This window comes from Meles meles, chromosome 12 (genome assembly GCF_922984935.1).
Source record: "Meles meles chromosome 12, mMelMel3.1 paternal haplotype, whole genome shotgun sequence".
Lineage (NCBI taxonomy): Eukaryota > Metazoa > Chordata > Mammalia > Carnivora > Mustelidae > Meles > Meles meles.
Window position 1 is genome coordinate 96,163,306 of NC_060077.1, and position 12,776 is coordinate 96,176,081.

General features: G+C 46.8%; 1 protein-coding gene across 1 annotated transcript; it reads left to right on the plus strand.

The window, feature by feature from the left end:
* The first annotated feature begins 561 nt into the window (after window positions 1-561).
* Window positions 562-4,116, plus strand: HSBP1L1 (heat shock factor binding protein 1 like 1). Its single transcript, XM_046024374.1, has 4 exons — window positions 562-755; window positions 1,480-1,546; window positions 2,412-2,526; window positions 3,987-4,116. Exons 1-4 carry the CDS (start codon window positions 705-707, stop codon window positions 4,114-4,116), a joined length of 363 nt encoding a protein of 120 aa, XP_045880330.1. The 5' UTR covers window positions 562-704.
* Window positions 4,117-12,776: the final 8,660 nt, after the last annotated feature.

Below are 12,776 nucleotides of genomic sequence, written 5' to 3' on the forward strand. Positions count from 1 at the left end.
GGAGGTCACCTGCAGTGGGGGCCGAGTTCCACTCCGCGGAGATGAAGGGGTCCTGCAGGCGGGTGGTGCGGACCATGGCACAACCCTACGACCTGGATGTGCTCAGGGCCGCCCCACCAGACCCCAGTCGGACCGCAGTCGGACCCTCAGTCAGACCCCCGTGGGACCGGTTCAGATGGTAAAGTTGATGCTGTGTGCATTTTACCATAGTAATGAGATGGAGCTCCCTCGGCTTCCTCTTTCATCTCTGATGCATGAAAACAAAGCAAACAGTCCTGGGCAGGGGGAGCAAGGCCTGCCCCGCCCAGGTCAGCAGGCCAGGGTGTCAGCAGTGCCCAGGGCGCACAGCGGCCCCGCGTGGCCGACCGCCTGCACCAGGGGACGCGCCCTTGCACTGTCTTCCAGAAGGCCCGGCCGCCCGGCCGAGCAGGTGCACAGCCCCTCCCTGCACAGGGCGGCCCCTCCCTCCCCGGCCTGCAGGAGCCCGCACCTCCCCCGCCTCCGTTTGGTTTGCCTGTCCCCGCGCCCGCCCCGAATTCCCTTCTGGGGACCCGAGCGGCTGCGCGGCCTCCCACATCGGGCTCCTCCAGGTCCCCCCACCTCCGCAGCCTGAGCAGCTGGCGACCGGCCGCCCAGGCAGCCCTGCCCGCCGCGGGGACGCACCCGGCCCCCTGGACCCACGGGGACACTGGGACCCCCTGGACATGGACGCGCGGGGACCCAAAACCCCCGGCGGGGACGCGCTGGGCCACGCGGTGAGCGGGGTCCCTCCCTTCCCTCCTCCGCGTGCCCCGCACCCGCCCCGCGCGGGACTGACGGCGCGTCCTGGGTGGGCGGGGCGGGGCTTCCTCGGGCGGCCCCCCCCACCCGCCCCTGCGAGCCTGTCGCGCCGCACCCCTTCCCGCCGGGACGCCAGGCTGACGGCCGGGGCTGGTCCTCCGCTCCCGACCCGCCAGGAAGGACGAGCCCGGCCGCAGGGAAGGCGGGTGCGGAGTCCAGACGGGCCCCCGGGCCTTCCCGTCCCCGCGCGGAGCTCGCGCGCGCCCCGCACCGGAGCCCGCAGGCCTGGGGCTCGCCCCGGTCACCGCACCCGCGCCTCTGCGGCCGGTGGACACGGGCCAGGGAGGCCGCGGCAGGTGCTCCGTCCGGCCGCCGCCGCCGCGCTCCTGGGGACGTTCTCCCGCGTCCCCGCCGCCCGCCCAGGTTGCGGCGCCCGAGGCAGCTCTCGCGGGGTGGGAGCAGGGCAGGTCGCTTGGCCTTGCTTCGCGCTGGGCGCTGCTCGTCCCGGCCGGTCCGCACAGGTTTTCCCGAGCCCAAAGTCCTGGGCACCGTGTCAGAACCCAACTATCGGAGGACGATTCTACTCCAGGACGCTACAATGTCCTCCATCGAGGGCAAATGCCTTTAGAGAAGGCAGGCGGTAGATCTACTTTAATTCAGACGTCGAGATGCAGTCCGTGTTCCGGTTCATTTTTCCAGGCAGAACATCTATTTCAGGAACTTCAGGAACATTTTCAAGCTCTGGCTGCAACACTAACCCTCAGAAATATCCTTTTCTATCTTGTAACAAATACCGTGATGCTTTTGAACTCTAAAGTTATCGTGGAACAGCTTTTGTCTGCTACTAGTGGATAACTGACCCACGTTTCCTGGTGTTTACATTTGCGCCTCTCCCTGGTATCCTGATTAGCCATCACCACTCACAGGTAATTTCTTCCTGCCTGACCAGCAAAACAGGGCATCTTCTATGACAATGATAAAACACAAGGACACAACGCAATGGAAAAGGGGCTTTTCCACCAAGCCCTAAATAAATCTGAATGACATTTGTACTCCACCAGTCAGAAACTTGCACACATAATACGGAATGTCAGCTTACTGCTTTCAGACGTGAATTCAAACAGAATTAGGATACAAAGTTTGTTTCCACTTCAAGCAAACCTAGATAATGGTATCTTCTGCCCTAAGACTTGGGGAGCTAGAGATCACTTTATAATATTAAGGTCATTCGTTAGAAATTATATGTGAAGTATTTGCATATGGAACCATTTACTTGAACTTCTGATTCTGTAGATGGGTTCTCTAGGGAAAAAATATCCTTAAACAGTAAAATTAAACTGTAGGAAAGTTGGTTTTAAACAGAATTAGTTTCCATTATATATACAAACTCATTAGAGTTTGGTTAAAACATAGTTAAACCTACAGGACCATCTCATGTGTCTGAATCTGTGTCCACACAAAGGGAGCCAAGTTTTCAGAACCGAACTCACATTTCGAAGGGTAAAGACACACTGTGAAACCCTCAGGGAAATGGTTAATTTGCACTGACCCAGAGGTGATTCCCTTGCTTTAAAAGGTGCATCAGTAGCCCTGATGAGCAGGTGTGGTTTGAATTCTCCTTGACGTTGTACTGGAAGAAATGGGAAATCGCATTGAGGATTTACAGAAGAGTGTCAGTGACCTAATGATGCAAGCTGGGATCGAAGATTCTGTTAAAGAACAAATGGTCAGGCCATCGTCAGGAACGTAAATATGTTTGCCTTTGCATTATCTTCTGATTGCTTTCATCTTGAAAAATACGATCCCATATTTGTTCACTGTGGGGATTACTGCATTTATCCTACATAGAAAATCTTCAGGAATAATAAAAGACATTTACAAGTGCTCTTTTCTAAACAGACCAACTGGAATGCTCCTCGTCATAATTCCTTAAAAAGTGTATTTTTGAGTGACAGGCTCTATTACTTAGCAGTTGGCTTTTATTACAGTACTCTTCCCTGCTACTGCTCAGAGCACACGATAGGACGGAGCAGAGGTTGGGGCGTAGAACTAGTAGTTTCTGTTGGGACAATATATTTCTATGGCCATTTAAAGAAAATGCGTGTGCATTGAGCCCTCAGTTTCATGGTGGTTCCTGAGGGTCCCACGCCGGCCCCCACAATGCAAACGTTTCTTTTCCAGTGAAACGTCGCACTTAATCCTGCAGATCCAAACACGTGCTTGACTTCAGGGCTCAGACTGGATTTATGTCCATGTGACATGGGGACAGACACAGCCTTATTTTATGAAGATACTGACCCATATTTTGTTTCCGAAATATTCTGATTAATTAAGCCAATTTTGAATAGTTAAGGTGCCTTGGGTTTCCCATTTTCTGTTACAACTGTTACCCTCAATCAGCTGGCAAACGGGCCATACTGTACCTGCTAAAGCAGGGCCGGTTCACCTCCCAGTGACTTAGAAATACCTGTGTCTGTTTTCTGGGGAAAACGGTAACCCAAGGCTGTGCCCTGCTGCCCAGGGCTGCAAAACACTGCCGGGGGCGCTCAGTGTGCGGGTGCGCTCAGGGTGCATCTGGCCCCCCAGCCTCCCAGCCAAGCCCTTCTCCCGTGGGGCTGAGTTGGTGGTAGGACAGGGCGTGAGGACACCGCCCGCTGCAGGCTGGGGGCGGCGGCCCAGGAAGCGGGTCCTTCCCTTCGTCACCTAGATCCAGCTGCTGTTTTAAATTTAGTCAAAACCACGAACCATTAGGCACCAAGTTAAATGATTGAGTAGATGTGGAAACCTCCCTGTTGGAGGCGCTGGCGGCCTGAGAGGTCAGACACCCAAGTTTGTTCCCAAGTCCTGCTGCTGAGACCAACAGGAAGACCTAAATAGAGATGTTTGGGTAAATCTGGGTCTGCTGGTTGCACTAGGTCAGGGTTCACAGAGGGCTTGTGCTGGGGGCCTGGGGGGACTCTGCACACCTCTGAAACCCGTGTTGCTGTCCTGGGGAGGGGTGATGGGAGGAGGCAGAGTCGTGAACCCAAAATGTCGGAGACGTTCTCAGTTTGTCAGTGTCCCCATTGCACGACACCATGGCCCCTTTCATGCAGTTAATTCCATGCAGAGACACAGTGTACCTCACGGGGGTTCTGTGCGGGCTGCCTGGGAGGGTCGGTCACAGCGGCGGGACACCGATGAGAAGCAGTGTTTTGTATTTTCAGGAGTACACGCTGTTTCCTCACCTTCCGTTGTGAACCCGCACTGACTCCACCGGTGGAAAAGGAAAAGCATTTAACATGTATATGTATGTTCTTCTATACACTGAATTTTTCTCATCCACAAATCCTTTAATGATTATAGGAAATTAAGGTATTTTTCTTGAAAGCTTCGGCTCCCTGTTTATCTAACTGGACAATAATTTGCATGAGTTCTGACTTTTACTAATGAATTTAAAAATTCATTCTAATAGGGGCGCCTGAGTGGCTCAGTGGGTTAAAACCTCTGCTTTTGGCTCGGGTCATGATCCCGGGGTCCTGGGATGGAGCCCCGCATCGGGCTCTCTGCTCAGCGGGGAGCCTGCTTCCTCCTCTCTCTCTGGCTGCCTCTCTGTCTACTTGTGATCTCTGTCTGTCAAATAAATAAATAAAATCTTTTTTAAAAAAATTCATTCTAGGGGCGCCTGGGTGGCTCAGTGGGTTAAAGCCTCTGCCTTCGGCTCGGGTCATGATCTCAGGGTCCTGGGATCGAGCCCTGCATCGGGCTCTCTGCTCCGCAGGGAGCCTGCTTCCTCCTCTCCCTCTGCCTGCCTCTCTGCCTGCTTGTGATCTCTCTCTTTCTCTCTCTCTCTGTCAAATCAATAAAATATTAAAAAAAATTCATTCTAATAAAAAGGAAGATTAAAAGAACAAACAATCCAGTAAGAACATAATTCAGAAAATGATTAACAAAGATGGTTGTAAATTTTTTCAATACACACCTTGTATTTATAAATCATGGGAGAAAAGCATAAGCTACATTAGGTCAATGTTTCTTCCTGAATTAAGTTCTATATAGATCTTTTTAAAAAGCGTCATAAGCTGTTTTCTGATTGAGATGGTTTTTAAGTAACTGCATTCCAACACAGCTTTTCCACTCCCCGGTGTTTGGGAAGACTCATTTTAATCTGTCCAGTCCAAACAGATTCGGACGGCTGTGTTCTCCAGACCCAACCCAACCCACGAGAACAGCTTGTCAGGGAGCTCCGCTGGCCTCGCCCGCCCTGCTCCTGGAGGGGAGTTACCCAGGGGAAGGAGGCGCACTTCAGCGCACTCTGTAGGTAATACAGAGACAATCAAGTAATTGTGATTTGCCTCTCTAAGCCAAAGTAAAATAGAGCTATGATTATCTAAAAAGGGGTTGACAGGTGGTAACTATGCAAACAACACCAGCTTCTCAATCATTTTTTGGAAGTAGTTCTTTTTCAGGGTCCCTGGGTGGCTCAGTCGGTTAAGCATCTGCCTTCAGCTCAGGTCATGATCCCAGGCTCCTCGGCGGGGAGCCTGCTTCTCCTTCTCCCTCTACTGCTCCCCGTTTGTGCTCTGTCAAATAAATTTTTAAAATCTTTTTTTTTAAGATTTTATTTATTTGACAGAGAGAGAGAGAGAAAGAGAGAGATCACAAGCAGGCAGAGAGGCAGGCAGAGGGAGAGGAGGAAGCAGGCTCCCCGCAGAGCAGAGAGCCCAACGTAGGGCTCGATCCCAGGACCCGGAGACCATGACCTGAGCTGAAGGCAGAGGCCCAACCCACCGAGCCACTCAGGTGCCCTTATAAAAATTCTTAAAAAAAAAAAAAAATTAAGGGCACCTGGGTGGCTTGGTGGGTTAAAGTCTCTGCCTTTTTGTGCAAAAAGCGATGTTTCTAGGAAGAAGTTGCTGCGGCTGAGGACGAAGAGGTTGCTGCCTGTGTTCTCCTCAAGGATTTTGATGGATTCCTTTCTCACATTGAGGTCTCGCATTCATTTTGAGTCTATTTTTGTGTATGGTGTCAGGAAATGGTCCAGTTTCATTCTTGTGCATGTGGCTGTCCAATTTTCCCAACACCATTTGTTGAAGAGACTGTCTTTTTTCCATTGGACATTCTTTCCTGATTTGTTGAAGATTAGTTGCCCATAGAGTTGAGGATCCATTTCTGGGCTCTCTAGTCTGTTCCACTGATCTGTGTGTCTGTTTTTGTGCCAGTACCGTACTGTCTTGATGATGACAGTTTTGTCATAGAGCTCGAAGTCCACAATTGTGATGCTCCCAGCTTTGCTTTTCTTTATCAACATGCGTCTGGCTATTCGGGGTCGTTTTTGGTTCCCTACATATTTTAGGATTATATGTTCCATTTCTGTGGGAAAAAAATTGATGGTATTTTGATAGGGATTGCATTAAATGTTCACATTGCTCTAGGTACATTAGACATTTTAACAACATTTATTCTTCCCATCCATGAGCATGGAATGGTTTTTCATTTCTTTGTATTTTCCTCAATTTCTTTCATGAATATTCTCTAGTTTTCCGAGTACAGATTCTTTGCCTCTTTGGTTAGGTTTTTTCCTAGGTATCTTATGGTTTTGGGTGCCATTGTAAATGGGATCAACTCCTTACTCTTTCTTCTGTCTTGCTGTTGGTGTATAGAAATGCAACTGATTTCAATGCATTGATTTTAAATCCTGCCACTTTACTGAATTCCTGTATGAATTCTAGCAGATTTGGAGTGGAGTCTTTTGGGTTTTCCACAGTATCGTATCATCTACAAAGAGTCAGAGTTTGACTTCTTCTCTGCCCATTTGGATGCTTTTATTTCTTTTTGTTGTCTGATTGCCGAAGCTAGGACTTCTAGTACTATGTTGAATAGCAGTGGTGATAGTGGATATTCCTGCCATGTTCCTGACCTTAGGAGAAAAGCTCTCAGTTTTTCCCCATTGAGAGTGATATTCATGGTGGGTTTTTCATAGATGGCTTTGATGATATTGAGGTATGTTTCCTCTTTCCCTGCACTGTGAAGAGTTTTGATCAAAAAATGATACTGTAATTTGTCAGATACTTTTTCTGCATCTATTGAAAGGATCCTATTGTTCTTGTTCTTTATTAATGTATTGTATCACATTGATTGATTTGCAGATGTTGAACCAAACTTGCAGCCCTGGAATAAATCCCACTTGGTTGTGGTGAATAGTCCTTTTAATGTACTGTTGGATCCCACTGGCTAGTATTTTCGTGAGAATTTTTGCATCCATGTACATCAGGGATATTGGTCTGTAACTTTCCTTTTTGATGGGTCTTTTTCTGGTTTGGGGATCAAGGTAATGCTGGCCTCATAAAATGAGTGTGGAAATTTTCCTTCCGTTTCTATTTTTTGGAACAGTTTCAGAAGAATAGGTATTAATTCTTCTTTAAACGTTTGGTAGAATTCCCCTGGGAAGTCATCTGGCCCTGGGCTCTTGTTTCTTGGAAGATTTTTGATGACTGCTTCAATTTTCTTGTTGGTTATGGCTCCATTCAGGTTTTCTAGTTCTTTCTGGTTCAGTTTTGGTAGTTTACAGGTCTCTAGGAATGCATCCATTTCTTCCAGATTACTTAATTTGTTGGCATATAGTTGCTCATAAAATGTTCGTGTAATTGTTTGTATTTCTTTGGTGTTGGTTGTGATCTCTCCCCTTTCATTCATGATTTTATTACTTTAGGTCCTTTCTTTCTTGATAAGTCTGGCCAGGATTTTATCAATCTTATTAATTCTTTCAAAGAACTAGCTCCTAGTTTCGTTGATCTGTTCTATTGTTCTTTCAGTTTCTATTTCATTGATTTCTGCTCTGATCTTTATTTCTCTTCTCCTGTTGGGGTTGGCTTTCTTTGCTGTTCTTTCTCCAACTCTTTTAGGTGTAGGGTTAGGTTGTGTACTTGAGACCTTGCTTGTTTCTTGAGAAAGGCTTGTATCGCTATATACTTTCTTCTCAGGACTGCCTTTGCTGCATCCCACAGATTTTGAACCGTTGTGTTTTCATTATCATTTGTTTCCATTAATTTTTTCAATTCTTCTTTAGTTTCCTGGTTGACCCATTTTTTTTAAAGATTTTATTTATTTATTTGACAGACAGAGATCACAAGTAGGCAGAGAGGCAGGCAAAGAGAGGAAGAAGCACGTCCCCTGCTGAGGGGTTCAATCCCAGGACCCTGAGATCATGACCTGAGCTGAACACAGAGGCTTAACCCACTGAACCACCCAGGGGCCCCGACCCATTCATTCTTTAGAAGGATGCTCTTTAGCCTCCATGTATTTGGATTCTTTCCAACTTTCCTCTTGTGACTGAGTTCTAGCTTCAGAGCACTGTGGTCTAAAAATATGCAGGGAATGATCCCAATCTTTTGGCACCAGACCTGATTTGGGAACCAGGATGTGATCTGGAGAATGTTCCATGTGCAGAAGAGAAGAATGTGTATTTTGGGATGGAATGTTCTGAATGTATCTGCGAGGTCCCTCTGATCCAGTGTGTCATTCAAAGCCCTTCTTTCCTTTTTGGTCCTTAGCTTAGATGATCTGTCCATTGCAGTGAAGGGTGTGTTAATGTCCCCTACTATTGTATTATTGTCAGTGTGTTTCTTTGATTTTGTTATTAGTTGGCTTATATAATTGACTCCTCCCATGTTAGGGGCATAAATATTTACAATTGTTAGACATTCTTGTTGGATAGACCCTTTAATTATGATATAGTGTCCTTCTCCATCTTTTTTTATAGTCTTTGGTTGAAAATCTAATTTGTCTAATAGAAGGATTGCCACCCCAGCTTTCTCTTTCTTTTTAAGATTTTATTTGTTTGACAGAGAGAGACGCAGCAAGAGAGGGAACAGAAGCAGGGGGAGAGAGAGGGAGAAGCAGGCACCCCGCTGAGCAGGGAGCCCAATGCAGGGCTCAATCTCACGGCCCTGGGATCATGACTTGAGCCAAAGGCAAAAGCTTAACAACTGAGCCACCCGGGTGCACCCCAGCTTTTTTTTTTGATGTCCATTAGCATGATAAATTGCTTTCTACTCCCCTCATTTTCAAGCTGGAGATATCTTTCAGTCTAAAAAGAGTCTCTTGCACACAGCATATCGATGGGTCTTTTTTTTTTTTAAGATTTATTTATTTGACAGAGAGAGAGAGAGAGAGAGAGAGAGATCACAAGTAGGCAGAGAGGCAGGAGGAGAGAGAGGGGGAAGCAGGCTCCCCGCTGAGCAGAGAGCCCAATGCGGGGCTCAATCCCAGGATCCTAAGATCATGACCTGAGCTGAAGGCAGAGGCTTAATCCACTGAGCCACCCAGGTGTCCCTTGATGGGTCTTGTTTTTCATCCAATCTGATACCCTGTGTCTTCTGATTGGGGCATTTACGCCATTTACGTGCAGGGTAACTATCGAAAGATATGAATTTAGTGACACTGTATTGCCTGTAAAGTGACGGTTACTGTGTATTGTCTCTGTTTCTTTCTGGTCTATGTTACTTTTAGGCTCTCTCTTTGCTTAGAGGACCCCTTTCAGTAGTTCTTGTGGGGCTGGTTTGGTGATCGCAAATTCTTTTAGTTTTTGTTTGTCCTGGAAGTTTTTCTCTCTCCTTCTACTTTAAGTGACAGCCTAGCTGGATATAATATTCTTGGCTGCATATTTTTCTCATCTAGTGCCCTAACATATTCCTAAAGGATTGGCATTTTCCAGTTCCATGTTACATATATTTAAATGAAATCAAAATGCTTCCATAAGGAAAGGGGGGAAAGTAGTAGATGGAGTTACATGTGCTTAAACTTGGTCAAACATAAACTAGACAAACATGATTTAGCAGCAAGCAATCTACTCACAGAATACTTAAGTAAATGTTGTGAATTCAATATCAAATGCTATATTCATAAACTTGTAACTTAAAACTTATTTACCTCAAAATTAGGGAACTTATGAAAACCTCAAGTTTAATAATAAAGGCCTAAATCTGTCAGTCAGCCCCTCTAGAAGCAGTTGTGAGAAGTTCAAAATTTAAATTTAATTTCCGTTCTTTACAGTCTCTTGCCTATCACTATAGACTTTCAACTCTCTTCCCAATCCCCTTTTAGCTCTTCCAAGGGGACAGAAAGATTTCAGAACTAAGATCTGATCATGTTACACCTGGTTCCCAAGGCAAAGCGTCCCACCTGGCCTGTGCCCACTCCACCTAAGCCACCACAGTTCTCAGATGAGCCCGCCTCCCTCCCACCATGGGCCTTTGTTCCTGCAGGTTCCCTTCTGGAATGCAATTACCCTTACACCCACTTAGATAGCTTTTTAATATCTGACATCAGCTTTAAAATAATCTCCTCAGAGAGTCTCTCCCTGAATCCCTATCTGGGTCAGATCTACTTGGTACGTGATCTCCTGGCACTCTGCTGTTGACTATCACAGTCATAATTTCATTTTTTATATGATCATTTGGTTATCTTCACAAGGCAGCAAGCAACCAGACTGATTTTGCTCAGTCCTGGGGCCCAGGAGCTACTCAAAAATTTTTTAAAATAAATTAATAATTGAATTGCTAGAGTTTCAAAATAATTTTGCAATCCTTTATATGGTGCTTTTTATCCATGGAGATGTGTGAGAGCTTAATTACTCTACTAAACAAGAAAATCAAAGCCCAGTTGGAGGATGGGGTTAGAGCAGTGGCTGGGGAGACTAGGGGATGCCACCCCAACGCAGTGTGCAAGACAGTACAAGTCTCATTAAGACACCATTGGTGTTCCTTGTATAGCTTTTGAAGATGAATGTAAAAATGCTACAAAAGAATACTAAAACCAGATGTATTTTAAAAGCCATTAGTAAAGATGAAGAAAAACTATTCAAAATGGCAACCATATAAGTGAGTTCTCCCAAAGTTCCCCATTCTGATTTGCAAGATATCAGACTTTCTGAACTAGCACCTCAACTTTCAGATCAGAAACCTGATCTGAAATGGATCAGGACCATGGACACATCCTATATTTTGTTTCCTTTTTATTTATTTGACACAGAGAGAGAGAGAGAGAACAAACGGGGTAGCTGCACGCAGAGGCAGAGGGAGAAGCAGACTCCCTGTTGAGCAGGGAGCCCGATGCAGGGCTCCATCCTTGCATGATCCCTCAGGATCATGACCTGAGCTGAAGGCAGATGCTTCACCCCCTGAGCCCCCCAAGGTGCCTCGATGTCCTGCATTTTAACTGAGCCACCCGAGGAACCAAACTCCAGAGCAGTTTTTGTTAAAATCCAGGCACAGTTTTTAGGGTTGTTGTAGCTCTGACTCCGTCAGTGACCCCAACGCCTTGCTTCTCTGCTCACAACGGTAGGAAAGAGGTGGTCCACCCCAGGGACCCACACCGAACAATGTACTGCAAACACACGCGGTTTCTGGTTATTTCAGTGTTGCAGAGCTGTGTTTCGGATATCTGAAAGCTGTAAGTGGATGCGTCATGCTGTGGGGCCCTGCTATACCTAGCGGCTCTGTTTTGGGACAGTTGTCTATGCTGGTGTGTAGCTCTGCTTGTCACTGACATCTGTGTGGTAACCCTTTTGAGTTCTGTTTTCCATTTGACTGTTTCCAGTAATGCTGCAATAACCAGTGTGTCCGTTTTCTCGGGGTACTTGATTACTTACTCCCCCCTGAATACATGCTGTACCTTCTAGGCTTGTTGCCTCTGTGTAAGCTGCCAAGACTAACTCCTGGACTTTGCACAAGCTGCCCTGAGGAGGATGAGAAACAAATCATCCGGTGCTCAGGGAACCGGGGGTACCGGTGCACCTTCTGCACTAGTTAATTTCCACTAGAATAAAGCAACGCGGGCAGCAATGAGGCAGGTCCAGTAGCCGCACAGATCCAGCCTTCAAGCCACGCCCTCTGGATGAGATGGGACTCTGCGCAACCTAACCTTTACTTTCCTTCTCTGCACACTAGTTACTGGCAGGTGGTTGGAAGGATTTGAGAAAATTGCTTGTAAATCACTTAATTCAGGCTGAGGTAGACAGTAGGTACAAAATAAGACATAAACTTATAAATACAACACATTCACAGCACTACTACAGGGTAAGTTTACAGATGTGGGATGCAATTTTCTTTGTGTATTTTTTGGCAGCTAATACAGCTTTATCAAGAAGATGTAATTCACATGCTACAGAATTAACCAATTAACACAATTCAGTGGTTTCTGGAATATCTACGAATGTGTGCCACCACACCAGTCTTCGACTGTTTTCATTGTCTCAGGAAGAAACCCCATACCCATCAGCTATCACCTCCCTCTGCCCCCTCCCCCAACCACTGATCTACTTTGTCTCTATGAATTGCGTATTCTGGGCATTTCATAAAAATGGGGATCATATGACATGTGGTGCCTAGTCTCTCACTTACCCTCATGTTTTCAAGGTTCAACATACCATACATCAGTACTTCATGTCTTAGCACCAAGTAACATCGCATTGTACAGACGGACCACATTCCCTTTACCCATTCTGCAGCTGGTGGACATGCGAGTTAACGCCTCGTTTTCCAAAGGGTTGCCCGCACTCCTCTCCCCCAGCAGGGTCTGAGTGATCCAGTTTCTCTGTGTCCTTGACTCTTGTAATAATCAGACCCTTTAGGGGCGCCTGGGTGGCTCAGTGGGTTAAAGTCTCTGCCTTCAGCTCAGGTCATGATCTCAGGGTCCTGGGATCGAGCCCCGCATCGGGCTCTCTGCTCAGCGGGGAGCCTGCTTCCTCCTGTCTTTGCCTGCCTCTCTATTTGTGATCTCTGTCTGTCAAATAAATAAAATCTTATAAAAAGAAAACCAGACCCCTTGGATCTAGTCACATCACCCCGATGGGTGGGAAGTGGCATCTGTGCGTTTTGACTTGCATTTCCTTGATGACAAATAACGGTGAGTTTGTCATGGGATCCTCGGCTGCTCTCGCGGAGAAACGGCAGAAGTGGAACACGGAGTGTCTGTTACGTGCCAGGTGCTTGGGGTCACGATGAGTTTTCCACTCG